Source organism: Emericellopsis atlantica (assembly GCF_019669845.1).
Source record: "Emericellopsis atlantica unplaced genomic scaffold F5Z01scaffold_23, whole genome shotgun sequence".
Lineage (NCBI taxonomy): Eukaryota > Fungi > Ascomycota > Sordariomycetes > Hypocreales > Bionectriaceae > Emericellopsis > Emericellopsis atlantica.
Genome location: NW_025764725.1, coordinates 103,965 through 131,118, shown reverse-complemented (window position 1 = coordinate 131,118; position 27,154 = coordinate 103,965). Strand labels below are relative to the sequence as shown.

The 27,154-nt window shown below is 55.5% G+C and overlaps 10 protein-coding genes across 10 annotated transcripts; 4 read left to right on the top strand and 6 right to left on the bottom strand.

Annotated features, from left to right (window-relative positions):
- The first annotated feature begins 186 nt into the window (after positions 1–186).
- On the top strand, positions 187–1,199 carry F5Z01DRAFT_246074 (uncharacterized protein). The gene has a single exon (XM_046258450.1). The coding sequence runs from the start codon at positions 292–294 to the stop codon at positions 1,018–1,020; it is 729 nt and encodes a 242-aa protein (XP_046115962.1). The 5' UTR covers positions 187–291; the 3' UTR covers positions 1,021–1,199.
- Positions 1,200–1,219: 20 nt separating this feature from the next.
- Positions 1,220–3,373, bottom strand: F5Z01DRAFT_661743 (glutamine synthetase). The gene is made up of 3 exons (XM_046263900.1): positions 3,139–3,373; positions 2,884–3,012; positions 1,220–2,437 (listed from the first exon to the last, which is right to left on the bottom strand). Exons 1-3 carry the CDS (start codon positions 3,139–3,141, stop codon positions 1,433–1,435), a joined length of 1,137 nt encoding a protein of 378 aa, XP_046115961.1. The 5' UTR covers positions 3,142–3,373; the 3' UTR covers positions 1,220–1,432.
- A 2,485-nt stretch (positions 3,374–5,858) lies between these two features.
- Positions 5,859–7,107, bottom strand: F5Z01DRAFT_626301 (integral membrane protein DUF92-domain-containing protein; the record flags this gene model as incomplete). Its single annotated transcript, XM_046261474.1, has 3 exons — positions 5,859–6,730; positions 6,768–6,867; positions 6,922–7,107. The coding sequence occupies 3 exons, from the start codon at positions 7,105–7,107 to the stop codon at positions 5,859–5,861; spliced, it is 1,158 nt and encodes a 385-aa protein (XP_046115960.1).
- A 297-nt stretch (positions 7,108–7,404) lies between these two features.
- F5Z01DRAFT_711001 (Afadin and alpha-actinin-binding-domain-containing protein) lies at positions 7,405–9,739 on the bottom strand. Its single transcript, XM_046266477.1, has 2 exons — positions 9,462–9,739; positions 7,405–9,410 (listed from the first exon to the last, which is right to left on the bottom strand). Exons 1-2 carry the CDS (start codon positions 9,639–9,641, stop codon positions 7,488–7,490), a joined length of 2,103 nt encoding a protein of 700 aa, XP_046115959.1. The 5' UTR covers positions 9,642–9,739; the 3' UTR covers positions 7,405–7,487.
- Positions 9,740–10,819: 1,080 nt separating this feature from the next.
- F5Z01DRAFT_638672 (ribosomal RNA-processing protein 7-domain-containing protein) lies at positions 10,820–11,767 on the bottom strand (the record flags this gene model as incomplete). The annotated part of the gene is made up of 1 exon (XM_046262392.1): positions 10,820–11,767. One exon carries the CDS (start codon positions 11,765–11,767, stop codon positions 10,820–10,822), a length of 948 nt encoding a protein of 315 aa, XP_046115958.1.
- A 113-nt stretch (positions 11,768–11,880) lies between these two features.
- On the bottom strand, positions 11,881–14,004 carry F5Z01DRAFT_245929 (pyruvate kinase-like protein). The gene is made up of 2 exons (XM_046258449.1): positions 13,477–14,004; positions 11,881–13,420 (listed from the first exon to the last, which is right to left on the bottom strand). Exons 1-2 carry the CDS (start codon positions 13,679–13,681, stop codon positions 11,994–11,996), a joined length of 1,632 nt encoding a protein of 543 aa, XP_046115957.1. The 5' UTR covers positions 13,682–14,004; the 3' UTR covers positions 11,881–11,993.
- Positions 14,005–14,691: 687 nt separating this feature from the next.
- Positions 14,692–16,665, top strand: F5Z01DRAFT_638670 (uncharacterized protein; the record flags this gene model as incomplete). The annotated part of the gene is made up of 1 exon (XM_046262391.1): positions 14,692–16,665. The coding sequence occupies one exon, from the start codon at positions 14,692–14,694 to the stop codon at positions 16,663–16,665; it is 1,974 nt and encodes a 657-aa protein (XP_046115956.1).
- A 216-nt stretch (positions 16,666–16,881) lies between these two features.
- F5Z01DRAFT_682832 (BAR domain-containing protein) lies at positions 16,882–18,318 on the bottom strand (the record flags this gene model as incomplete). Its single annotated transcript, XM_046265795.1, has 3 exons — positions 16,882–16,904; positions 16,958–18,176; positions 18,283–18,318. The coding sequence occupies 3 exons, from the start codon at positions 18,316–18,318 to the stop codon at positions 16,882–16,884; spliced, it is 1,278 nt and encodes a 425-aa protein (XP_046115955.1).
- An 800-nt stretch (positions 18,319–19,118) lies between these two features.
- On the top strand, positions 19,119–20,839 carry F5Z01DRAFT_626303 (pyridoxal phosphate-dependent transferase; the record flags this gene model as incomplete). The annotated part of the gene is made up of 2 exons (XM_046261475.1): positions 19,119–20,222; positions 20,417–20,839. 2 exons carry the CDS (start codon positions 19,119–19,121, stop codon positions 20,837–20,839), a joined length of 1,527 nt encoding a protein of 508 aa, XP_046115954.1.
- Positions 20,840–21,451: 612 nt separating this feature from the next.
- Positions 21,452–22,439, top strand: F5Z01DRAFT_245919 (uncharacterized protein). The gene is made up of 2 exons (XM_046258448.1): positions 21,452–22,024; positions 22,077–22,439. Exons 1-2 carry the CDS (start codon positions 21,728–21,730, stop codon positions 22,323–22,325), a joined length of 546 nt encoding a protein of 181 aa, XP_046115953.1. The 5' UTR covers positions 21,452–21,727; the 3' UTR covers positions 22,326–22,439.
- Positions 22,440–27,154: the final 4,715 nt, after the last annotated feature.

Sequence of the window (27,154 nt, the reverse complement as noted above, 5' to 3'; positions counted from 1 at the left end):
CTCTCTGTGTATACCTCCTGGTTCTTGGCCACTCGGGAGACGCAGCATGCGCTCAGCCTTCTCGCATACGTCTCCGTGTTGATGGGATTTGATCGAATGGAGGCCACGTCCGATGCCGCTGACACCCGGGACGCTGTGTACAGCTCGTGATAGACACCTGTTCGGTTCCGTCCGGAGGCGATGGCACTGGTATAAGTTGGCCTGCCCCCCTGACTGCACTGGACTTGGCTACCCCCAACGTTAAGCCAATGCTACCAGCCTTGTAGCCTAGTAACAGCACTGGTCGACACCATGGCTGTCCCTCCGAAAGTATCGTCCAGCGCCTCGTCACCAGGCCAGCGCCACAACGCCCACGGCGCTCCCCCGAAACAACCCCGACTGCGGGCCTCGTGCGATGGCTGCTTCGTCGCCAAGATCAAGTGCTCCAAGGCGAGACCCATGTGCTCGCGCTGTCTCCAGATCGGACTCATATGCCACTACTCGCCGTCGAGTCGCGCAAGCCACGCCCTCAACAACACCAGCAGCAGCAAGAACAAGAAGAGTGGCCTTGGGCCCGCAGCGAGCAGCGCAGCAAGGAGGGCGTTGAGGAAGAGTAGCACCGCGGTTCTCGTCTCGACCATGACCGACGAGAGCTGCGAGTGGCTCGCGCGGAATCCAGCCATATTCTTTCCCTCGAACGACCTGACGGACCAGTATATAGGTAGTCACGACGCCATGGCGTGGCATGGCCTGCCTACACCTCCGGATCTCCTGGCGCCAGGTGGCCAGATCAGCAACAGCTGGTGCTGGCCAGGGCCACTCGTGCCACAGCAGCAACAGCAGAATATGCCACTCGCACTTCAGCAAGCATATTTCCCAGCAGAGTATATGCCCTGCGACGAGGCGCATGGTCCAGGTGAGGGGTGGCCCATGCTCAGCGAGCACTATCGCGATGTACTGAGCCCCGGCCTTGCCCCTGATGACAACATGCACATACCAGAGACGCCATCCCCGGAGTGGGTGCTCGATAGCCATATGTAGATTAGCACCGGCGCATGGAAAGACATGATAATGCCAGACTTTTGGGCAAAAATGGGACGGGTGTGAGCATGGAAGCTGGGCGTACCTTGCTTGGGGCTGGGGCACACGGGGCAGTGATGAGGACACCCGAGAGCAGGTCTCTCCGCCTGAATGTAGTTGGAACATACTACAATACAGTAATCACGGAATTGGACACTAGGTAGTAATAAAATTGGTCACTCAGCGGTGCCTTCATGATCGAATTCAGTCATGGTAGAAAAATGTGCCATCTATGGACAAGTGGGAAAGACAAAGCCCCAAGAAACCAACCCCCCAGCGCCGTGATCCCCAAGCATTAAACTCCTTAGTCTATATGCAAATGCCAACAAATCGTTTCCCTCAACGCGCGCGACTAGCTTGCTTGCTTGCATGCTTACAGCTTGCCAAACATGGAGGTCATGAGGACCTTGGTCACGCGGTAAGGGTCAGCGTTGGAGGCGGGGCGGCGATCCTCAAAGTAACCCTGGCCCTCGGCGGCGACCTCGCGGGGCACACGGATGGAGCCACCGCGGTCGGCGACGCCCCAGGAGAACTTGTCGATGGAGCCAGTCTCGTGGCGGCCGGTGAGGCGGAGGTCGTTATCGTCGCCGTACTCCTTGATGCACTCGAGGTGGTGGGGCTCAAGCTTTTTGATGAGCTCCTCGATGACGGCCATGCCCTTCTTGCCCTCGACCTCGCCACGGGTGGCCTTGGTGGAGAAGTTGGAGTGCAGGCCGGCGCCGTTCCAGTCGCCCGAGATGGGCTTGGGGTGCCACGAGACCTTGACGCCAAAGTCCTCGGCGATGCGGGAGAGGAAGAAGCGGGCGGCCCAGAGCTGGTCGCCCATGTCGATGCCGGTGACGGGGCCGACCTGGAACTCCCACTGGGCGGGCATGACCTCGGCGTTGGTGCCGGAGATGTTGATGCCGGCGTAGAGGCAGGCCTTGTAGTGGGCCTCGACAATGTCGCGCTCGACGACCTTGCCGGCGCCGACACCGCAGTAGTAGGGGCCCTGGGGGGCGGGGAAGAAGCCGGCGGGCCAGCCGACGGGCCAGTCCTGGAGGCTCATGAGGGTGTACTCCTGCTCGAGGCCGAACATGGGGACCTCGTCCTTGTAGGCCTCCATGACCTTGTTGCACTCGTAGCGGTAGTTGTACTTGTTGGGGGTGCCGTCGGCGTTCCAGCACTCGCAGAGGACGATGATGTTGGGAGAGCCACGGAAGGGGTCGGGGTACATGGCGACAGGCTTGAGGAGCACGTCCGAGTTGTTGCCGGGGGCCTGGTCGGTGGAGGAACCGTCAAAGTTCCAGTTCTTGAGGAGGTCGAGGCTGACCTCCTCGGGCTTGAGCTCCTTGTAGTTGCCGGACGCATCCTTCTCGAGCTTTGTGGGATCAATGGTCTGGCGGGCGCATGTTAGCGAATGTTCTCATGTGAGATGATGGAGTGAATGAGTGATTGCACGAGAGTGAGCTGGTGAGGGAGGTCACGTGGTCTGGCGGGGCAATCATCTTGGAGGGGCAGATCAGCGCAGGCAGTGCTGGGGTCCAGGTGGTCGGGCTGGCCGGTTGCGGGGGCAGCCAGTGCAAGCAGCAGATCAGGCCACAGCCAAGCGCTGGACCAGCAACCGACGCATTTTAAACGTCAGTCTAGCTGAGCCCAGCCAAGCCAAGCAAGCCCCTTCAGTCGGCCACACCGCCAAGCAAAGTTCTGCGTCGATGACGCTGCGCCTCGTCCGATCATTCCCGTTCGACCCTGCGCATCGGTGCAGGACAGGTTTTCGTGTGGTTTTCGTGTGGTTTTCGTGTGGTTTTTGTTCGTTGACATGTGCAGGAGGACTGGACTCACCCTGGACTTGGAGCGTGTGTCACCGCCGGCGTCAATCCAGACGTACTCGGCCATGATCTTGTTCTTTTGGTCGAGCTTCAGGTACTTCTGAAGGGTCTCCGTCCGGGAGCTGAAGGCGGGATTGGTAGACTGTGGCCATTGTGTTAGCAAGCTTGAAGTGTTCGGTGCGAGGACCCTGGACTTCGCTAGGCGCGTCTTGGTGCTGCAAAGCGTGCCCCCAAAAGTCCAAAAGATGGGCAAGGGTTCGGGACTCACCATGATGGGCGGTTTGTGTGTTGTAAAGTGCGGAAAGGCGCAATTAGAAGGGTATCAAAGACGAGATGAGACAAAGGTCGAGAAATGACAACAAGGCAAAAGACGATAATCTTTTTATGGAAGTAAGACCACAATCGCCAGGGACAAAACCGCTTGGGGGGGCCTTGCGGGCTTTTATCATTTGGGGCCCTTTCCAGTCCGTTATCGTATCAATGGGACTGGAAGCGGCGCGAGTACGTACTGGCGCTGGCACGCTGGCGGGGGGGCTGTCACCGAGGCGGACCCTGCTCGCAGCGCTGTGGCATGGCCGACGTGGGCGGGCGAGACAGCGCGTTCAGTGGGTGAAGATAAGAAACGCATGCAGGGGTCGCCCACTGTGCGCCCATGGTGGGGTGGATGCATCTAGGCGTCGGATTGGGCAGTGGCGGTGGGGTCCCTCGTCTGCGCTGCCGACAAACATCATTCACATCGATTCATGTCATGGCCGAGGCCCTGATTCGCTCGCCCGCGCCTGTGTCCAGTCCTCGCCCTGCGATATCGAAAAGGCACGGCTTCCCCAGCTGGAGGCTAATTCACAGACTGGCTCCGAGTGACTTGCGATATGACTGACCAAAATCGCAGCCCGGGTGGGCAACGCATGAAACTAATGACCCCAGGAAACTCGAGAACCCCCGAAGAAGACACGGGGGAATCGGCAGCGCCGTCTTTGTACGTAGTTATGACCAAGAATTTCCTTTGTCGATTTGTCTGCGTACGTACCTTGGCTCTTCGTATCCCGGTCTTTTCCTTTGACACAGCCGCTCCCGGATTAGGAACGTCTTGGCAGTGCAGGATGATGCTGAGGACGGGAGCAGCGACGCACTGGATTGGCTGTGGCCACCCCTTCGTTCTACGTGTGTGCTTGCTATACCAGCCCAAGTTGACGTTGATGAGGCTTGTGACGATGCTCATCGTGGCGACAACTTCATGTCACGACGTCGCACGCTGCCACCTCTGATCCATCACGTCCTCGTCGATGGCGGGGTAACTGCCCATCCCCTCGGTGGGGTGATAAGTGATGGGATATGATATCGAACGCCCAGCCTCGTGCGATAACCCGTCCTGGGCCGAACCCCTGCCTTTCTGCAAACTACGGCTCGCTCCAGCCAGTGATGAGTGGGACAAAGATAATCTCACCTCACGAACATCAACGGTTGTCGGACGCTGCTTGCGCGAAGGCTTGGGCTAGTTGGTGGCCAAGGCCTGCTCATCCTCCGAGCCGGAGGCCACACTGTCTCTTGCTCCTCTAATCTATCCGCGCTCCTAGTTTCCTAGTCGCCGCGGGTTCGTGGGGTTGGCGCTCTGCGACTCTGAGATCGATATCTCGTCTCGTGGAACCATGAAGGGTCCCCCCATGTGAGGGTCCCCGACTGCGGCTCGTCGCTGAAACTTTCCCGACTTGCTACGTAGTACGTACCACTAATAATACTACGCACGTACAAGAGCAAAGTCTCAAGGCTGAGCCTTTCGCGCCACTAGAGTAGCAGATTGTGCCCAAAGCGAACGACGCAAATCTTGGGCGCATGCCCTCCCCTAACGCGCAGCTATCGTGAATAACCTCACCTCAGCTGCCGCGGTTGCTCCATCGGCCATATGGCGCATCTCGTCCCTGGATCGGAGCCCCCCCCCCCATGCAGAGCAAAAGTGTAACGCTGCCCAACAGAACTGTGATTGCTTGTTTCACACACAGGGAACCCCCAATTTGCATTCCGGCTCATTTTCTCTCTCTTACCAAATAGTTTGCTTCTGACTGCGTGAGCTCTTACTTGATCTGGCCACGATCCCACCCCAGCAGTCTTCAGGCTTCACCCTTTCAGCGCAGATCTGCCTTAAAGATTTACCCCAAAGAAAGGCGATCTACGGCTGCGAGTATAGCCTATAGGCTGCACATTCCCGTACTAAGTACGGATACGTATAGAGCCACGGGCGGCGCGCCACACGCGCAGAGCCGACCATCTTATCACTGGCTCCTGATTGGCTGTACGTCATACCGTGCATAATTGCTCTCACTCAACGAGGCCGACGGGAAGCTTTGCGCGCTCTGCATTGGCATCGTTAGCAACGCTTCAGGCCCAATTCCCTACGCGTGCGACGAGTGTCGCTACGGCAATTATTAAAATCGCTCATCTCGATGGTCCGTTACCGGGGAAAGTCCAGTCAGTCAGAGCTTTGGGGGAGCATTTCCGAGCATTGTCAAAGGGCGCATCCGACGACCCCAACAGGTACGTACCCACGGAGAGGCTTTGAAGTTCGCACCCTGACCATCGTCCTTAGGGGCTCCGAGTCGGAGGACGTGGAGGGGCAGTTTCGGGGTTTGCTCTCCGATGCAGTCGGTTTCATCTGCCTACCTGCGTGGTGCTAGCACAATATCAATAATTATGATGCTCCTGTGCAGACGCTGTCGCTGATTTCACGACGAAATACTGAACATAATTCTCCGCTCCCGTCGGGCTTCTAGCTCCAGGTGCACTGACGTCGCCATGGTGACAATCAGGGTCAAAGTCACGCTGAGCATAACCTCCGGCCTCAGTCCCCAGTGACGTTGATGGTGGGTGTTGCAACTGAGCACGCGCGTGCACGCCGATGTCATTGACCGCCACCCCACAAGTTTACATTGGGTTGCATCGCGATACATCAACCCACATGGACCCTTTTCTTTGCTCTCTATCGCGACATCATGATTACACTTTGAGCACGTCCTCTACGGGGATGTCAAAGTACCAGCCGGCGCCTGCCATGGCGCCCACGCTCATCGTCACCGCCATCAAAAAGTTGACGTCGTTGTTGTCCAGCAGATCCCAGCCACTCTCGACCACTCTCGAGGGTTGCTCGTCGCCAAAGCTGGACCTCCTGTGCTTGTCGATGGGGTTGTGCTTTGCGTCCGTCTTCAAGCCCGGCGTCTCCACCGCACTGCCCTGGAGCTGGTCCGACGTCTTGTCGCCCACAACCTGCTTCACCTGCGCGCGTGACGGCACCTTGGACGAGCTGTCAGAGACCAGCACCCGGACGCCGCCCTCGCCCTCCACAATCTTGCCCGACCGCACGTCCCTCACCGACCGTTGAAAGAGGCCGCCCAGGATGCTGTCAAGGACGCTGCCCAGCGCGCCCCAGATGACCAGTGTACCCATAAACATCCGGCGCTCGGCTTGCGTCCAAGGTGAGCCGCCCCCGACATGCCCAGCCGTCTTGTCGCTGCAAAAGGGCAAGAACACGGTGGCTGCCGACACAATGATCATGGACCCAAATAGTCCAGCTCCCAGACCCCAGAGTGTGACTGCGCCATTCGTCCCGCGTGGCACCTTTCGTAGCGTAGGTGATGTAATCAGACGCGGCTCGCTCTTGGCCAGGATGCCCAGCTCTGAGCTGAAGGTGTCAGCCGCCACAGCCGCATAGTTGGCAATGATGCCAACGATGAGAATATCGCCTCCCCACGCGTAGCAGAGTGTTCCCTCGGGCCCCGCCTTGTTTGGATCGGCGACCCTCGCTTGGCGAGCGTAGAGTTGGTTCGCGTGGAGGACGGTGAGGACGGAAGCGACGAGCGAGTTGGCGAGCACTGTAGAGTGTCAGCTGTTTGCCATGAGTAGCTTCACAAAAGTCCGCTCGCCTACCTTGCACGTGTGTGCGCGGCCCCTCGCCGCCAGAGCTTCCCTTGGAAGCCACCGTCAGTTTGGCCTTGACATCTTCCTTGATCTGCCTGCATGTGAGCGGGGTTCACAGACCGAGCAGCAAGAGCGCTCAACATACGTGCGTGACCCGGGTCCCGGCGAGAAAAAAGACCACCAGCAGGACAAAGGGTAGGTTCCACGGATGGTAGGCGTGGGCAATCGCTGTGAGGGCGGCCACAACGAGGCCTGGTGTGGTCAGTGAATTCTTGGTGTAGGCGCGGATGACCAGCGCGCAGATCGCGGGCACCGCGATGATCAGCTTCATGGTGTATCGTGCAGCGAGCGAGGCTGAAGCTGTGTGTCGAAAAGGAAGAGAAAGACCCCTCGAGAGATGCCGGATCCTCTGGTCAGCAATGTAGTCCCGATGCCTATCGCGCATGCTGATTCAGCACGTGTCGTCGTCCCGCGCGCGGTGACGTGATTGGCCCGTTTTTTAGACAGCTTCATCAGTTGGTGATGATCGGCTCGATGGAATGGTCTATTCCACATCATGCGGCATGCTTGACTACATGTACGTTGCCTTGGATTGATTGCCAACAATGAAGAAAAGAGCAAGCAAGATGGCCATTAAGAAATCAAACGGATCCCATTGAGATTCTATCACGCTTGTCGATTGCCCCCAACGCCAGACCCATACGCAGCGTATCACTGCACATTCCCAGCCATGAGCTTGTCCAGCTCCCAAGGACTGAGCGTACTGCGCCTCCTCGAAGTCACCCTGCTTGTCCCCTTGTCCCTCTTCCTCTTGACCTGCTTCTGCGCACTGGGATCTTGTTTCACAGGATCGCCATCGCCGTCTTCCTCTGGCTCTTCTCGTTTCGACGCAGGCTCAGGGGCTGGGACTGCAGCTGCAGCAGCAGCGGCAGACTGCTTTGTTTCCTTGACCCCTCTCAAGGCCCTGAGCTTCGCCCTCACCCTGGCTGCATCCGCCTCCCTCTCTGAAGCCGCCAGCTTGGCTGCAATGTTGGCCATGGTCAGCGGACTCTGCTGCGCTGCCTCCTCCTTGGCTACAGGTAGTTTGGAGACGACAGTCTCGCGACGGGGTGTCTTCTGGGGAGGGGCAGCAGCGAGCTCATCTTCGTCCGTGGAGTAATCTGCCGCTGCCAGTGCCTCTTCGGGTTCCGATTCCGGTTGTGGGAGAAGCGCTTCTTCGAGAGATGTCCGTGCCGGGGAGCGTCGGGGGTTAGCGCCCTGCCGACGGGTCTTGCTGATGCCAGCGTGCTTGGGCGTGCCACGACGTGACGATGGTTTGGAGGGCGATTTCTCCTCCAGATCGCGCGTGTTCTCTTCAATGATGGTGCTGAAGTCTCCCGGGCGTTCCTTTGTCTTTTCAGCACGCGAGGCACGTCTGTTCCCTGCTGAAGGCGACGCCCGCAGAGGACTCAGTTGTGGTGGCTCAGGAAGCGGTGACGACTCCCGCGAGGAAACGTCCTGGGGGTCGGCGACTGATTCCTGCAACACCTCAAAGTTCGGCTGCTCCTCTTTCGGCCCCAGCCATTCCTCATCCGCCATGGCGCTGTCGTTGTTCAGGTCTGTGAGTTCCAAGCTTGACTCGTCCTGCTCATCGAGCTGCAGGTCGTGGACTCGAGCAGGCTGGGCGGCCGCCGGACACGGTGACCGCTGCGCATGTGACATGCTCTCTTCGCATTCCTCTGCCACAGTGGAGAGTCCAAGCAATCCAGTGTTCTGATGCCCTTTGGCACTTCCCACGCGGATCGGACTGAGGCGCAAGCTCATCTGCAGCTCGTCCTCGCGTACCGGCTCGCCGCTGGCAGCCATCCGCTTGCGCCAACTGTCTATCAGCAGCACTGCTTCCTTCCACCGATTCTCCATCTTGACCCATCCATCCTTGAGTCGATTGATCTCTTCTTCCCGAATCTCGACCTCCTCTATCGGCACGAATGATGGGTTCGTCAGGATGGTCTTCATGTGTTCCAACACCGAGTCAAGCTCAGAGGCCATGTCCTCCCATGACGGTTGCTTCACAGCATTCCCGTCCCCATCTCTTGCTTTATTGTAGCCGCTCATATGTCGTAACGTCGTCATCGTATGTCGCATAGCGTTGAGTATCGCTTCATTCTCTTCGCTGAGGTCTTGCGCCAGTTTGGCCAGGAACCCGTTCGTCTCGCTGCGCAGGCTGTACTCTTCCGTCGCCGTGTTTGACTTGGATGTAGCGGACTGCTTCTCCGCCCCAAAGTCCCCCGTAATATTGATCGTGGTGATGGCTGGGCTCGACCTCGTACCGCGCGGCCGACCAGCTTCGCCCAGCTGCTTCTTGAGCGTGTCAATCTGTCGATCCCGCCGTCTGACGTCGTTCGCGCACGCTGATCGCGCTTGCGCCACCAGGGCTTTCGTCCGCGCCATCTCTTCCTTGAGCCCCCTCACAGCAGCCTCGGCGGACCGTAGCTGGGTTCTGGCGGCGGTCTCTGAGGACTCGGCAATGTCGAGCTTCCGTTGAGCCTCGCTGCTCTTCTCCGACAGCCGTGTCAAATCGTTTGTAAGTTTCAAGTTGTCAGTGCGCAAAGCTCGCATCGTTGCCGAGAGTGATTCGCGCTGTGCAGCATCGCGCTAAAGCAGACGTTAGCTTGTCTCAGGCGCGTGACACGTCGTAGTACTCACATCACGCCTCAATATGAGGTCGTTCACCACGCTGATGATGCGGCCCATGGTGTATGCGCCATCGTCACCGTCACATGGACTCGCAAAATCGATGCTCTGACCATCTTTGATCAGGCCCCGAGACAGGAGCTGGTTGTTGATGTACAGCGAAGCCGTGCGCAGGTTCTCGGTGTCAATCATGGCGCCTTTGATGGGAAGGGTAGAAGCTCGAAAATCAGGACCTCTCTACCATCGTCTCGTTGGCGTAGAAAGTAAATCCGGTGTTGAAGTCTGCATTGGGCGCGGTATCGCGAGGCGCAAAGTCGCGACGAGGCGGTTTGTTGTGGATATTCGCTTCGTTGCCGGGTCAACCAGCATCACTCGTCCAAGTCCCTTTGACCCCGCCACGATCCTCAAATTAGCGAGATGTCGATATTTCATGCTATCTCTTGCAAACAATTGGAACACTTGAGCTTTTGGATGCTATGTAAGGTATAATTAAGTGCTGCTCTTGGCGCCTGTGGGGTGAGCCCAGGTAATTCTACAGCCTATTCAGGACCATCTTCCCATCGCTTTACAAGGCAAATTAGATCTGCATCAGATGGTGAGGGTCAGGTTAATGAACGGTCTCTGGAGGTGCCTTCAATTATGACGAGTTTTATCTCTTAGATTGTGTGTCCACCTCATGCCGCAATCCTGGCTTGGAACCCAAAGCCTTCAGTCAACTCTGGCAGTGTTCTCTTCAACATCGGCCTTCTGGCACAGCGATGTTCTGATATCGGCATGGCAGGGAGCTTAGCTGCCTGCATCTGCAAAGATCAACTCTCAAGCCCGTCGCCTTCCTCCCTCTCGCGTTATTGGCGCTTGACATTCAGGAGTCAGGGCATGTAGGGAGCTAGCAGTTGTTGCAGATCAAGCGGAGCAATCTGCAAAGGCCAAACACCCGTGTGAGACAAACGCTCTCCGGGGGAGATCGCCCCCAGCACCCCATACTGCTGGGCTTTATCACATTGGCCACGGGTCAGGGCGGTCCCCGAGACCAGAACTGCCAATATGCCGCCTAGCCTGAGCGTGGCATGGTGCGCCCCCTGAACAGCAGAGAACTGCAGATCTAGTCAGCCAAGATCCAAAATGATTCGAAAGAACACGAGTAAGATTTGATTGGCATTTCAGATAGTTTGAGAAGATTGTTACGCGGTGTTTGTGCAGCATGAGCCGGCGTCCTCGAGACGAGACACTGTGAGAAGCGCCCCGATCTCTAGCCTGCTTCTGATGGCCCCGCGGCGTCATCACAGTCATGGTGTGTAGAGACAGCAAATGCAGAGGGGACGACTCACCCATATATCTGTTGTGCTTGTTGCTCGCCCAAGCGGGCCCTCTCAGCTCTCGGGCATGAACTTGCCGCGCTTCTCCTTCATCGCGGCGACCTTTTCCTGTGCCGCCGCAAAGCCCTTGAGCAGGTTGGCTTGCTCCCGCTTGCGCTCTTCGCGTAGTTGGAAGCGGTAGAACCTCTTGAGCTCCTCCTTCTTCTTCGCCTCCTTCTGCAGCATCTTGGCCCGGGCTTCGTCGGCCTCGTTGCGGCTGGCCGGTGCATTCCTGCTGCCCTTGGTGACGGTGACGAAGCCATCCTCGTCCGGCTCGTTGCGCAGTCGCTTGGCGAGCTCGTTGGCTTCCTTCTCCTTGCGGTTGAAGACGCTGAAGAACGCGTGCACCGAATTCTTGGTCTCGAGCTTGTCGGCCCGGCTCAGTCGCAAATGTGTCGCGATCCACGGTGTCGACAGCGGAGACACGTCCTTTTCGTCGACGCCCTGCCCCCAGATCGGCTGTGTACCTTTGCCGCTGTGGATCCTATCGATCTTTTTGAGAACCCTTGCAACACTTGCTTCCTCGACCAGGAGGACCGTAGCCGTGCTCCCGCTGTTTTGCAGTCGGCGTGTCCATATTTCGGGCAACTGCGCCGCCACCTCTTCTCGACGCTCCTCCGCCTCGACATCTCCGCGTTTCCTTTTCTTCGCAAAGCCCTGGATCATCGTAGCGCGGGCTGGGTCGACAGCGAGGACCGTCTGCGCCTCATTCTCGAATGTGATGGACTCGAATTGGCGCTGCCCGCCGAGGAGAGTGGCGAACAGTTCACGAAAGAGAGCTTCTGTGCTATCGGCGGGGACGTTCTTCAGGTAGAGCGTTCGCCCATCGTTGGCGGTTGGGAACTTGGGCTTGTTTGGCCGGACCCTGATCTCATGGACGGTTTCGACGGGATATGCTTCCGATCCAATCATGCGCACAGGCAGAATGGCGAATTGGCCGTCTGCAGCTTCTTGGGGCGCCATGACGCTCGTCGTGGATGAGAAGGAACTGTGTTTGCGTTGTGGTATTCAGTGTTGAAAGCGATTCGAAGGTCAGAAAAAAGTTGGCTGTCGGCTTATCGATTGATACAGTGCGTGATACAGTGCGTGAGCGCAGTGATTGTCCCCGCGTGTCGGCACCAACGACGCCCTCACAACCGTGTGGAATATATATAATAATCTATCCATTTTATTGTTGCCTGGTGTCTGCTCAAATCTCAATCGCAATACGACCAATACCGCGACTAACACACGACAACATGGAGGAAGCCTTGTCCTCTTCCAACAAGGCCGTGCCTCGGTGATCAACCCGGCCGCTCATGAGAGAGACCTTGCATGTGCCACAATTGCCGACTTCGCAGCTCGAGGGGACATCATCAAACTCGCGTCGCAGTACTTCGAGCAGGCTCTCCTCCTCGCCAACCTTGACGACCTTGCCGTCTCTGTTGGCCACTTCCGCCTCGAACGGATCACCCGAGATGTTGGCCCCAAAGGCCTCGTAGTGCACCTCGTTGGGGGACAGACCACTCTCTGCCACTGCATTCTTCGCTGCGTCCATCATCCGGTCCGGTCCGCAGACATAGAGGTGGCTGTTCCACGGCATCCCCCTGACTATCTCGTTGATGTCCATCCTCTGACCTTTCGACTTGTCATACACGACGACCTTGGACCCGTAGGGCGCGAGTCTCTCCCGATACGGCATGTCCTCCACGGACTGGACGGCATAGTGCAGCTTAAAGTCCCAGTTGATCTGGAAACACCGCTTCATCAGCGCGATGAAAGCGGTGATGCCGATCCCGCCAGCAATGAAGACATGCATGCTGGCCGAAGCATCGGGCGCGACGCTGGTCGTGAACTTGCCCACGGGAACCACGTCGCCCACGTGCGCATTCTCGTGCAGGTATTTTGATCCGCCTCGACTGTTTTTCTCAAGCGCGACGCCGAGCTCGAACCGGCGACCAAGAGCTTTGCCCTCCCCCGATACCACCGAGTACGATCTCGTCAGGGTGTTTGGCAGCCTGAGCTTCGAATGAAGACCAAACTCCTTCTCTTCCACGCTGACGCTTGGGTCCACCGCCTCAAAAGTCAGAGACACAACCCTGGGCGTCTCCATGTGGCGCTCAATGATCCTGTAGTCAGTCCACGTCTCCGTCTTTGCGTCCTTCTTCTTCAGAGCCTTGGCGACTCGGTTCTGGAATTGGCCTCGCGCCTCCATGCCGAGTTCCTCGATGCGGGACAGCTCCTGGTTCATCTCAAAGTTGTCCGTGTTTCGGTGTAGGTACTCCTGGATTCTCTCAATCGTCCACTTGGGCCATTTCCTCTCGACCAGACGAAGGTCGTCTCCCACCTGGACCATCCCCCCGCGGATGACGCGGTAATACCAACCCGTACGGCTCGTTTCGTAAGTGACAGGCGCAAACTTCTTGAGAGAGAAGCGGTGGTTTAGCTTGAAGCAGGGGGATCTGGGTAGGGAAACCTGCAGCATAACCTCGGACCCCACGGAGATGATGTCGCCTATGCAGACATTGCGTTCGTTCATGTGCGCCGTGACAAAGTTCTCGCCGAATCCTCCTGGCACAAACTTGTCTGCTGCCTCAGGGTAGGACTCTTGCCAGTTTGGGTAGTGGGAAGAGCAGTCTTTGAGCATCAATATCAAGGTGCACTCTCTGTCGAGGGATCTTGCTTGAGCTTACAGCCAAGGACGGCCTTGTCAGGGCCCCCATGAAAGGTCAGGTCGTGTTCGTCGCCCTCGAGGCCCACCTCGTCGATCTTCATGGGCCTGTTGCACAGTTTCTTGTCGATTCCCGACATGATCGTGAGGCCTGGCATCTGCTTCATGGCCGACGTCCGGATTTCGAGGAGCCTATCGGCCTCGAAAGGTGCCGTGAGGTCGATCATTGCGATGCGGAGGCGATAGAAGTGACTGGTGGTCTAGAAGTGAAAGCTTCCACGGAGCGACTACGTATTTGCAAGAGCAAGTTCGATGTAGTAGGGCCGCCCGCCCAGAACATGAGAAGTCAACCATGTATCCAACCCGAAGGGCGCGGACGGTGCCGGTGCCGCATTTGTGGAGACACCGGCCTTTTGGGGGGTTCGGGATGACGCGCCTGGGAACAGGCTATGAGGCCAGTATACCTGGATAGATAGGAGTGATAGAGGCTTGTGAGGAGCTATATATCCTTTGGATCAGACGACCTTCCAAGTCAGCCTTATCTGCTATTCACTATAGTATGTATTGTGGATATAGCCAACATGCATATTGGTGTCTAAAATAACAAACATTTACGGCATTTATAAACTGACCGGATGTTAGTCATTCACCACGCTGTCACATTGGCGCCTACAACGGCCTATCAACCTTCCTCGAACGCAAAGATATCATTGTTGGTTTTTATAATTCTATTGCATCGTCTCATAATGCAAAACCAAACGTGCTGAAGGCACTGTGAGTTTTGACTACAGGGTAGGCAGTACTATCATCGAGAGACTGACTCCAGTCGCCTAAAGAGAGCCTCTTGTCTGCCTTCCTCACCCCTCGCAACTTGATGAGCTGGCCGCAAAGCCCGATTTTCCGAGCGCCTGATTTCCAGACACACTCTCGCATACCCCATTCCCCCCAATTGAGCATGCAACTGGCCAGACTTGCAAGTGACACCTTGCAAGTGGCGGAGTAGGTAGTGACGGAGAAGCACCTAACCGGTGGACAAGGACGCGCCCCAACGTACATACGTACGACTGTTCAGCCAACTGAACCGACGATAGTGGCCAAATTGCCTCTCACTGATCCCACAACCAAGACGCTGTTCAAAAAACCATTTTGTGCGTGGGCTGCAGTGTAACAGACATGGGCACCGGTCAAAGTCTCGGCTCTCTAGCTCATCACTCGTGTCGTTGGCCAAGGACACCTCATGCCAGACTCTCGCGTCACACAAGGTCAAAATGCGCAGCCTCACAATCAATGTGCAGTCCCCGCTCAGGATGCACTTTGTCACGAGCACTGGGTTCATGTTTCCTACATGTATGAGCAAGTGGCTCGATTTCTGTTCACTCGTTTGATTCTCTTGGTCTGGAGCTACGCTCTCTTCTTGCTAGCTAACGTCGTACCCAATGTCTCTACTTTTGAATATGCCACAGGAGCTGCTGGAGATGATACTGGTTTGCATGACCTTGGGCGAGCAATGGTCCCTCTCCTTGACTTGCAAGGCTCTTCTACGAACTATCGCCTATTCCGACTCTTGTTGTCAGACTTTACTCAGAGTGAGCTCGTACCATGCGGAAACAAAGTAGCAAGACTGACTTGTGTGCAGAATGGAGCGTCATATTCTGCTGAATATCGGAATGCCTTGACAAAGGGGCGCTTTGCGAGCGCATGGAGGCGTCTCTGCAAGAGAACCATAGCCATGGAGTCAGGTTCGCCCTGTCACCTGCTCCTGGCTGCCGTCTCATACCGCTTCACTCTCTCGGGCGGAGCTTTCATCTATAAACTGGGCCGTCATTGCTTTCGTATCCTGAACCTCGATGACAACGCAGCCGAAGAGGCGCACATCGATACGCGGAACATCTATGCCAAGTTGTATGGACATACCCCTTGCCAGCCATTCCAGGTCGATTTTCTCCACTATGAAAAGGGCATCTTGTCACTCCTCCTCAAGGGACACGATCCCAGCTGGTTCAGGCTGGTGGTGTGCGATGTCCAACACCATTGCATACTCGACTCGGAGAGCCTACCGGGCTGCAACGGTATCTTTGTGAGAAATGATGAACATGACCTCTACTATGGTATTCTCGTCGATGATCCGGTTTCTACATGGCGGTGGTCCTTGAGGGGCTTCAACATTGGATTTCGACAATGGGGGCCCAAGTTTCTTCTCGATGTCGGGTTCATCGGCGACCGACTGGGAGAGAATGTCTGCTTTGAGATCATTGACAGAGTGCTATACGGCGCAACGTCAAGTTGCTCGACCCTCGGCCCCATCACCTACGACCTACAGCGTAGCTACTACCACTGGTTCAGGATGCGTACCAACGATCCCAGCACCTTGCAACACCTCTCCGGCTCCTTCAAAGGTCGCAATGCTGTCAAGAGGCACGCTTTCGACATTATGAAGCTCTACCAAGACGAAGCAACGGGCGATGTTTCCTTCTATTTGGCCTGTGCCCACATTCCATACGGCAAGACGGAGAGATGCTGCTACCGACAGGTCCTTGTGCCTGCGCAATACTTGGACAACTTTGGACAAGAGGGCGACTGGGCACCTGGGGACCCAGGAATGAGCTGTCACGTTGGCGATGTCTACAGTCCCCGCTTCGAAACGATCTGCGCAAATGACTATGATCCCCGAACAGACAGCTTCATCGATCTGGTGAACGAGCCATCGACCACTACGCTAAAGCACTTCAGGCTTCGAACGCGGATCAGACCCCAACGACGTCCTGTACGCTCTACATCTCCAGGCTGGGCATTCAAGGGTGAGACCGAGTGGCAGCAAGACGAGGCTATTGCTTGCCTATGGCCACCCGAGGTGAAGAGCGGACAGGACGAGCCCATTATGAGCATGCTCTTCAACCTCATGACACCTATAAATGAGCCCGTGAAAAAGGTTCGCCGGGATTTCAATAGTCGCGTCTTTGTGTTTTCACCTGTCAGTAACAATGGGACCAATGGAACCATTGTCCTCGTCTCATTTGACCCTGCGCTCCGTATTCCAGGTCTGCGCAAGGCGGATGGGACCGAGCCGCAGAGCGTTCCACAGAGGCTCCTGGAATTGCCGGACACGCCAGAGCTCGGCGACGACGAGTGGATGGCGCCAGCAAAGCCTTTTCATCTTATCATCGGCGCGGCGGACGGTGGGCGTGCTGCTGGTTATGACTTCACATACTAGATTAGGTAGTTGTGGCCTGGGCAGCCAGGCAGAAAATATGAATTCCCTTCACATGAAGTTTATATGCACCATTCCAATTGTCACACGTCGCCCGTCAGGCGTGCGCTAATCCGGGGCAGTATGCGGTTCGTCCCGCGTGTACTGATCGTCCTTGAACCATGCTTAGACAAGTATTCTAGTGGATGACTTGAGAATATGAAATTATGGGGGGTTTGATTAACCAAGTCTAACATAATTGCCTGTGTCAAAGTTAGCGAATGTGCTGCCGAAACGCACAAGGCAGAGAACGTACCCGGGAACTGGCCCTGCTTCCCGTTGAGTTTACCAGTCCACCACTCATTCTCATTCGCGGTCCGTTGCACAATCTCAATCGAATCACCGGCGTGGAAGCTCAAATCTCCATCCGCCTGCGCTGCGTAGTCGTACAGCGCGGTGCACATCTCTGCGGCGGGGGCATTGGTGAGGCGCGAGGGCTTGGGTTTGGGTGGTGGCGGTTTGGGCTTCGCGGCGGCAATGGCTGAAAGGTTTGTCTGTTGGCCAGGGGAATATGGAGGTGGTGCTGCGGGTTCGGCAGCCTCCGCGCCGCCGGGCGAGTATCCGCCTAGTTTGGGGCTCGCCTTTTCCGGCGTTGACTCTCCCTGTGTGAGCAGGTTCTGGGGCTTGGAACCTTCGAGGGCTGGTCGGCCACCATAACGAATGGGTCGTCGCTGGCCCGTCGTCTTGAAGCGCACGATGGACAGAGCCTCCGCACGCTCCTGGATATCTCCTCTCTTCTCGTGGAAAGCGTCCTCTATATCGAGCGTGAGGTTGAAGTAGCCAATGTCGCAGCGCTGCATGCGCTCGTGTAGCGTGTAGAAGATGTTGAGCTGCATGTAGTAGAAGGACTGGAAGAGGGGTTGGATGAATTCGCGCTCGAGGGCAAACAGCTTCGGCAGCTCGTCCTTGAGCAAGTCGTTGAAGTACTCAAAGTCCTGCGTCGCCGCCTCAACATCACCCTCGGCCTTCCACATGGCCTTCTCGTCTTTGGCGCTGCGCTCCTTCTTGTCCTGCAGCTTCTTGAGGGTCGCCCGATGCCGATCGTAGTCGAGCTGCTTGTGGTCACGCTTGACCGCGGTCTTTCGGATGACCTTGATGACGTCGAGAAGCTCGTTTGCGGGGCGGATAACCCTAGTATCAATCATCTCCAGCTCAGGCGCCAACGTCTCCTGCAGCTCCTTGACGACGGCCTCGTATTCCTCGCACGCCTGGATACCCTCCGGGCTGCCCTCGATCTTCCTGTCATCAGGGTCCGACATGCGTCCCGAGATGGGCTTGTAGATTTCCGTCATGGCCTTGGAGAACTCGATCTGGTTGCTGAGCATGCCATTGATGGCCTCAAAGTACTTTTGCGACTCATTGTGGAGCTTTTTGGTCTCGTTCTCAAGCTCCTGAAAGCGTCGTTCGGCATCGATGTATACGGCGTCTTTCGTGGACTCGCCAATGTTGAACTTGGACTTGATCTGTTGCGGTGCCTGCAGATTGTTGAGCGCCTGTGCCGACAGTGCTATCTATCTATGGCTGTGATGTTGCCCAGTCGTCGTGGGGTGAGGGGCAGGATGACGACGATGAGAGACTTACCCGCGTCAAGCTCTTGGAGAAGCCCTTGAAACTCATTGCGATGCAGTCGTGCGCGCAGGGCGAAATGAGAGGAGAAAAATAGAAGATGGCTCAGATCCGACGCGCAGCTAGCAAGAGAACCCGAGAGCCACCGGCGTCAGCGAAGAGGCGGATAGGGATTAAGGCCGCCAGCAAAGAGTTCGCGTCCGTCTAAGTTAACGAGGATCGACCGGTGACGACGTAGGGTGGCTGTGCGGCGGCGCGTGCGACTGGAGGCTGGTCCCAGCGCTGTGGCGCAAGCGTAGCCTCCTAATTACAGGCAATTAGCTTCCAGCCAGTATTCAAGGCCAAGACATTTGCGTTTGCTAGCGTTTGGCGCACGATTCCTCACTCGCACTAACAGACAGCATGTGACCAGGAAGCTACCCGTAGCCTGATGGCGCTCAGCACTATGCACCATGGTCACTCAGAGTGAGCCATCTTCATGAACGCGAATCACCACAAAGGGTTCCGTTTCTCGGTATATCATCCTGTGGGCGGAACTGTGTTATCAACTCACTGACGCGAGGCGACAATTAGTTGCCCGAGTCGGCGGGCGATGCAAAGTCCAGCCAATCACCATCCTCCTTCGGCCGGGCTTTTGGCACTGAACTCCCGAGCCGAAGGTCAACCGAAAGCTCCTAGTATGACAAATCCCAGAACAAGGGACTCCCAGAAAAAAAGAGGCCAAAATCTCGCTCTCCGCTTTCGCATCTTACCCGTGTCATCGACTCGACGCCACCACAACCTGCCTTGTTTGCACATCAATCATCTCCTTTCGCTGCACAGAAGCTGCGCGCAGGTTGAGATTAGCAACCATGGTCAGCATCACATCTTCCGCCTTGAGGGCGAGCAGCCGCCTCGGTTGCAGCTCCCCCCTCGCGACGTCGGCCGCATCGGTAGCCACTCGCAGTTTATCACGCACCGCCGCTGCTGTTGTCGCGAGGAACGCATCGAGGCGCGGCTATGTCACAGGAACCAAGCACGATAGTGCTCGCGTCGAGACAGCCATCAAACTTGATAAGAAAGATTTCGTCGACATCCCGCCTCCCACTCCCCTCGATGCCCCTACCAATGCCAAGGTCAGCCCGATGGCGCAGGTTCTCAAGCAGGCAGCGGTGATGGACGAAGGACAACGGCCCATCTATCTCGATATGCAAGCCACAACACCCGTCGACCCCCGAGTTCTGGATGCCATGATCCCCTTCTACGTTGGGGTCTATGGTAACCCTCACTCGCGGACACACGCGTACGGGTGGGAGAGTGAGAAGGCTGTTGAGGACGCTCGCAAGCACGTTGCCGATCTCATCGGTGCCGATCCCAAGGAGATTATCTTCACAAGCGGTGCCACCGAGAGCAACAACATGAGCATCAAGGGTGTGGCTCGCTTCTTCGGTCGAAGCGGCAAGAAGAAGCACATTATTACGACACAGACAGAGCACAAATGTGTGCTCGACAGCTGCCGTCACTTGCAGGACGACGGCTTTGAGGTCACATATCTGCCTGTGCAGAACGATGGCCTTGTCAATATGAAAGATCTGGAGGCAGCGATCCGCCCAGAGACTGCGCTCGTCAGTGTCATGGCGGTCAACAACGAGATTGGTGTCATCCAGCCCATCGAGGAGATTGGCAAGCTTTGTCGATCAAAGAAGGTCTTCTTCCACACCGATGCCGCGCAAGCGGTCGGCAAGATCCCGTTGGACGTCAATGCGATGAACATTGATCTCATGTCCATCTCATCACATAAGATCTACGGGCCCAAGGGTATGGGTGCCTGCTATGTCAGGCGACGACCCAGGGTCCGCTTGGACCCTATTATCACCGGTGGTGGCCAAGAGCGAGGCTTGCGCAGCGGCACTCTCGCACCGCCCCTGGTGGTTGGCTTTGGCGAGGCGTGCCGTATCGCCAAGGAAGAGATGTCGGTACGTATCTGGTTTTTGTTGCTTCTTGCATATCCCCATCTTTTGCGTGATGATATATCTTCACATGCATGGCTTTCTGAATGCCCGTGACAAGGCGTCCGTGTTGACCACAAGACATTATCTGACTTCTTCTCCTTCATCTGGCTCTGCAAGTTAAACAGCGATGGATGATCTGCCGCTAACACATTGTTTAGTACGACACGAAGCGCATCAAGTACCTCTCAGACCGACTCCTCAAGGGACTCTTGTCTCTGGAGCACACCACACAAAACGGAGCACCAAACTCCTTCTACCCTGGCTGCGTCAATGTCTCGTTTGCCTACGTGGAAGGCGAGTCGCTACTGATGGCGCTCAAAGACATTGCGCTGTCCTCGGGCAGTGCTTGCACATCAGCCTCGCTTGAGCCCAGCTACGTCTTGCGAGCCCTCGGCAACAGTGACGAGAGCGCACACAGCAGTATCCGCTTTGGCATTGGCCGCTTCACAACAGAGATGGAGATCGACTACGTGCTCAAGGCTGTCCAAGAGCGTGTCACATTCCTTCGCGAGCTCAGCCCGCTATGGGAGCTTGTGCAGGAAGGTATTGACCTGGACACGATCCAGTGGAGCCAGCACTAAGGGTTTGGAGGGGAGGACCAGAAGCTCATGGCACTCTGTGCTTTGCGCTGTCTGGCGCGTGTACACCACTGTACCATCATGATACCTCATTATTTGCGATACCAACGGTCTTCGAGATGGCATGATTAGGGGAGTCTTCGTGGATGAGAGGAGCATCTTGTTTTTATTGTAGCGCCACACACACAAGGGCTGAACCGTGTTGAATACAGACAAGGGGACAAAGATCAAGAGCCCCTAATTGAAACCAAGCCTGCAATGTTTGCCCTGTATGATTTCTATTTGCCTCGTAGGGTTTTATTTTATTAGTGGATAGGTCAGTGCATTTCGGGAACCGTCACGAACTCTCCATGTCACTGATCATCAAGAGTGCTACCGCGAACAACAGCCTTCGTGCCCTACTTACCGTGATCATCTTCACCTGGTCATTTGAACAGCGTCTTCGTAATTCCCATGGCATCACATACTCCATCGCACGCTCCTGCCCTCCATTCTACATAGAATGACAGCAGACCTCTGACGTCACGGCAAGAACACCCCACCCACCTTCTCACAGCTCACGTCGAGGACCCCCCCTTATTCCCCAAAATGGTTGCGGGCAACGTCAACAGCTTGCCTTAGCCAAGTAGTGCGAGCAAGGAGTGATGTCACTAGACCCAGACAGGTCAACCTGTATCGATGGCATCGTGACTTCCATCACAAGAATGGGTTGGCAGGTGTTGGAAGCTCCCGGAGTAAAAGTCCGTGGCTATCTTATTTAAAAACGTCTCATCGCCCTACTCCTCTGGGCTTCTTCTTTTCCCCCCCATCACAATCAACACACCTGCACTCAAATACCAACCTTCAGGATCACATCCAACCAGTCCATTCAGCACCACATCAACCTTTACAATGGCCGACAGCAACCAGCCCTCCACTCTCCAGTCCTACGTCGACTCTGCCACTGGCAAGGTCCAGTCGGCACTCGGCAGCGTGACCGGCAACACTGGTGACCAGGCCAAGGGTGACCTCCGCGAGGACAAGGCCCAGTCCGAGTACGACGCTTCGCACGCCACTGCTAAGCTTCCTGGCGCCACCATCTCTGGCTCTGGTGCTGCTGTCACCGACAACAAGGACCGCACTGACGGTTCGTGGAACCAAACGGCTGGATCTGCAAAGGAGACTCTCGGCGGACTTATGGGAAATGAGGTATGTCGGCCGATTCACCAAATACCACTGTGATGTAACTAACTCTGGACAGAACCTCAAGCAAGCTGGCCGACAGCAGAATCTTGAGGGTCAGCAGCAGGAGGCTAAGGGTCAGCTTTCCGACCTTGGCTCTGGTATTTCCGATCGCGCACAGGGTGCCGTTGGCAGTGCCGTCGCTGGCCTGACTGGTGACGAGTCCAAACAGGCTCAGTACAACCAAATGCATGCCGAGGGAAAGACACAGCAGCGTGGTGTCGAGCACGACGTCACCAAGCAGGCGGAGGCTGAGCGTCAGCAGTAAGGGAGGAAGTATGGATTGACCTGAAATTTGATACCCTACGATGAGAATGGCCAAAGCCTTCTAAAAGTCTTATCAATTAAAATAATTATACAACACTGATCATCACAAATTGACCGCTAGATGTTTTTAACTAATTGACTGCCCCATATGTGCCACATCGATGGACTGCGGACAAGGTAGATTGGTATTCTGAGAACTGTCAAGTCCCAAAGGTACGACCGATACTGTTAATGCGGCGGCCGTGAGATGGATGCTTCCACGTGTCCCTTGTTTGGATTGTGCATTGTCACATCTACTAGTACTTGCTTAATTCGTCGAGGTTGCTGTGAGCCATGACAATAGTCTCTCGACGGCCAATGCGCCGCCTTGTCCACATCGCCTCTTTGTCTACCCACGCCAATCTAACACGTTTCAGAAGAGCGACGAAGACTGTGGAACGAGATTTATGAAGCTCGACACTCCTGTGAGTTGATTCACTGTTGAGGGTAAATTCTGAACCCTAGTGCCATTGCCAAGTACATCCCCAGCCCCTGTGCTGAAGATAGATAGCCCTCATACATGTACCATTTCGTTCGTCCAGGCCTATGGTCACAGCATTGCTCTTTCAAGACCATTCTCTTCCATTAGATAATTCTAGAATGAGGCGTGGGCGGGTGATTTGAAGAAGCCACATTACCTCGGAGATTCACTTCCTTGAGGTTGGGCCGGGGACTCCTTTTTCAAGACTGCCCTGGGAGGACCGAAGTCAATTTAAGCTTCATCATAGACTTTTCTACCTTGTTGAACTGGACCCTGAATGCTGGATTCTGCGCTATTAAGATGTTCAGAGCTGTTCGTAGTTGTTCGTGCATGTTCGCAGCAGAACACAGTCCAAAGCCTATGCGTGTAGCGCAGAACAAGCGCAGGTATGAACGAAAGGGCTGTTCACTCGACACTCTTTGGGCTCATATAAGTTGCGCCAAGGAAAACAAAGTGACCTTTACCTTTGGATTTAACTCACGATCATCACTACTAAATGCCGACAGAGTTCAGGCCAGCAAAGGAAGAGCCGACCAGAGTTGTATAAAAGAAACGGGAAGACTCTGTAAGACAGGATAGATCATCCAAACCCATCTCTCTTACAACCATGTGTAACGGTCACAGTCTTCAGTGCCCCGAGTGCAACGAACTCACCCGTACCATCACGACGCCCTGCGCGGCTGGTACAACTATGCCGGGAGGCTGTCACTATGCCACATACACTGGTGTGAAACAAGGAGCCGTCTGTCACAGATGTCGCAAAGGAAGCGTTGGATCCATCTCGATTTCTTCGTTCAAGGAGGAGCTTGCGTTGAAGCTGGCCCCGCATCAAAGAGGTAAGTGGTCTTATAACCCCTGGCCTCCGCGGCCCGCTGGTGCTCAAACGCTGATACAGATACAGTTGGGATGAATTTGTTGGATTTGCTCAAGTTGAAAGGATCTCGAATCTGATTGGCGACGTTGGAATATATAAGGGTTGGTTCAGCTGGCCCTGGGCACATCTCGTTGGAAGAGAACGACGGATATTGAACGACATGATGGGAGCGACTGGTGTTTACGGATATACCCCCTTTTTTTTCTTTCCGGCAGCGAATGACTTGGGCTTTTACAACACGACACAGCATCAAGAGCAGTTCATCTGGACTGTCACCAGAGCGCGGCCACGGTGGCCTTGAATAAAAAAAATTGAAGACAAGATCGATTTTAAAGTTTGTGACATTTGCGTGTGTGACCACGTCGCCTTGTAGACTAGCAGGTGACTTGCCCTGTCCATGCCATTGTAGTGAGTACCGCCTCGTAATCTGGTAGATCCCATCGCATATAATAGTACGACGCGATCCAATAAATCAATCGCATATATTTTTTGACAATTTGTGTTCAAAAGGCGATTAATCCAGGCCGCATGTTTTCAGGGGTACGATATGAGTCGTGACCCGAACTGTTTGGCTTCGATTGAGCTACCCGGGAACGTGCCCCTGAAAAGCCCCCAGGGATACAACCCAATTCAACTGCTCTTCTGGACTCTGGACTCTGGAGACAAGTTGACAACCATGCTCCGATCTTTTTCGAGTGCTGACACGTGGGAACCATGATTCCTGGATTTTGCTGCAAGTCGGGGACAGATCAAGGCAGGTCACTGGTGGGACACTCTGACTCGTACACTACGCGCGGGAAATTAAGGGTAGGCTTGGGAGTGGGATCACGAGGACTTGGCAGCGAAGGTAGGTGACTACGTGCCATTGAATGGGAGTGTAGTCTCAGCCAGTGATACAAGTCATCATGGGCGATGCCGTTCTGTTCTCGTCGTGCACGAGGCCTCAAGGTAACGGAGAGAGGGAGCTGATTCTATCCAAGGGAAGCCAAAGAGGCCGAAGCGTGATGCTCCGCGACGATCTATCAGGCGACAGATTGCTCGCTTGACGCTAGAAGCGCTCGGGCCTCTGGAGTTCAGCTGCCACATGGAGACGCTAGCTGTAGTTGGATGATGGATCGTGTCGAATGGCGATCTCCAAGCCGATAATAATTACTCCTCGATTAAAATAAAGACAATTTCAGCCAACGACAATCAGGGCTGATATGTTCAGCCACCAGATGAGCCGTTATGGCGATCTTCTACCTTGGGCTTGAGCCTCTTGGGTGCATTGCATGATCAGCAAGGGAATAGCAATCGTCGAAATGATTATCACTGCTTTCAGGTTTCAACTGGCAGGCCACACGGTCACACCGCACCGCCAGAGTCCGGACATCGACCAGACTATTGAAAGTGGAAGTACCGTGCCATGGGCACTGTGCACTGCCACTGGACCCTTCATGCAGGGGTTTTAAGTTGAAGGACAATGGCCTCCATCTCAACCTCATGTCCCGTGACTAACGTGTCCCGTCTCCAAGTACTGTCAGATGGCATTTGGACTTGTCAAGAGCTCCGATTGAGAGCTCACCAATACTTCCCTTCCGCCTCGAGGACCTTGAGCTGTACGCATTCTTCTCGGCTGGCTGCATAGTAATTGCGCCACTCTAATGGATGACCTGTCACAGACATCGCATGCTTCCGGGCAAGATCACCAGGGAACATGGAGAATCGATCATGCGTCTGTTTCATCTCGGTCAGTAAAAAGTCTTCACCGCGCGAGCACTGTTGTTCTGGAAGCAAGTATCAAGCCGAGGTTACGAGCCGGAACCTTGCCTTGTTAATAATATGTATGCGTCTGATATAGGTCCGTGCAGGGCAAACTCTTTGCAAACTGCATGCCGTCGTTTGGACTCTGGAGAGAAATGACTGCCTATCCACAGTTTGCGTCGGTTTCCACGGGAGGCTGCTGCATCCCACAACGTGGCACCAGTGTCTTTGAGCAAAGCAGCATTGTGCAACGCAAAGGCGCGCATGTCCATGTCCACTGCGTACGCACGACAGGGTGCGCGCGCGTGCACTCATTCGCACCGCAAAATTGACAGTAGACACGGCGATTCCATGTCTGGTTCCAGTCCAGTCGCTGGTGACATCTAACAATACCTGAAAGTACCTTACGTACCGGACTACGGACTACTGGCCAGTGCTCACCGGATATCACAAGGTGAGGAAGGAGCATACGAAGACCGTGCGAATTGAGCACTGTGCTCTCTATCCGTGCGCCGTGAAGATGCGGATCGACTGAGGTCATCTCGCCCAATCCTCGTACCAAAAAGTTGTACGTAGTGAATCGTCGCTTTATTACTTGGTTACCAAGTACCAGGCGACGTCACGCCCCCCTTGTTCATATTCTCTTTCCAGTGGTTCTATTGCTATCTGCACTCTTCTCCTTTCCTTCCTTCCGTATCCATCATCTTGAAACCTGTGCTGGCTACGGAGTACAGACTCCCAGGTCGAGACCACGCGCCGCGAAGAACTACTGCTGGACGCCACGCGATATTACGGACGTGACCTGACTCGACATTGACTGAAAGACCTGCCAGACTCTCTTTTCAGATGTTCTTTGTGGAGCTCAACTGCGCAACGGCCATCACCAGCAGCACTAGTCGGGGACCCGGCCGGCACTAAGGCCGCCCACTGGAGGCACCACCACCACCACCACGCAGATTCAGCACCGTGCCACCGTCTTCAACCCCAAGAGGTACTGCGCCTGGCCGTGACCTTTGGAGCTCTGCGAGGCGAGGTGTGACACTTCCTGTTGACGAGAGAGAAAAAGCAGACGCCATTGGTGTCAAGTAGGGTTGCATTCGTGCGCAACAGAAGAGCGGCAGCACCCATCCATCCATCCATCAAACGCGGATCTGAAAAGTGCTGGGCGCCGCTTCAGAATTAGGGGGCCTGCTGCGTTAAAACCGACACCCACCACCGACAGGGCTACCGAGGCCAATTGGGTTTGCCTATTCTCTCCGGAACCCCTGAACGCGACCGACGAGGCTATCCCACTTGGGGTGACGCCAATCCCTAGCCACCTACTGTACTGACCGAATCGATCAGCCCGCCGTTATTACGGATACTTACTTTGTCTGTTCCCTTTTGTTTGTCGTCGAGAGGATCTCCTGACGATTCGTTCTCTCTCTTCAATCGGTCTCGAGAGGCGTTGCGACGAGAGTGCTTGACGTTCGACTGGTCACCTGCGCTTCGTTGTCGAATTGGCTGTCCATCGTTACTTTTTGCGACAACCTTTAGCTCGCTCGCGGGACGGCCATTGGAACCACCGTCAGTTGTCTTGCGTTGCTTTTTTTTCCTGCCGTAAGTTCGTTCTCCAGATAGATTCACGGATCCCTCCTCGATCTGTTGCGTGTTCCTAAACACCTTCAAGCCTCGTCTTCTTTGCATCTGGCAT

Bases quoted from the DNA above. Each gene is read 5' to 3' on its own strand.
- F5Z01DRAFT_246074 (XM_046258450.1), top strand. From the start codon at position 292: ATGGCTGTCCCTCCGAAAGTATCGTCCAGCGCCTCGTCACCAGGCCAG.
- F5Z01DRAFT_661743 (XM_046263900.1), bottom strand. The intron at 2,438-2,883 runs GTGAGTCCAGTC...TGCGCCCGCCAG, and splicing joins ACACACGCTCCAAGTCCAGG to ACCATTGATCCCACAAAGCT.
- F5Z01DRAFT_711001 (XM_046266477.1), bottom strand. From the start codon at position 9,641: ATGATTGACACCGAGAACCTGCGCACGGCTTCGCTGTACATCAACAAC. The intron at 9,411-9,461 runs GTGAGTACTACG...CGTCTGCTTTAG, and splicing joins ACCTCATATTGAGGCGTGAT to CGCGATGCTGCACAGCGCGA.
- F5Z01DRAFT_245929 (XM_046258449.1), bottom strand. From the start codon at position 13,681: ATGATCGACCTCACGGCACCTTTCGAGGCCGATAGGCTCCTCGAAATC. The intron at 13,421-13,476 runs GTAAGCTCAAGC...TGATGCTCAAAG, and splicing joins TGACAAGGCCGTCCTTGGCT to ACTGCTCTTCCCACTACCCA.
- F5Z01DRAFT_245919 (XM_046258448.1), top strand. From the start codon at position 21,728: ATGGCCGACAGCAACCAGCCCTCCACTCTCCAGTCCTACGTCGACTCT. The intron at 22,025-22,076 runs GTATGTCGGCCG...AACTCTGGACAG, and splicing joins GCGGACTTATGGGAAATGAG to AACCTCAAGCAAGCTGGCCG.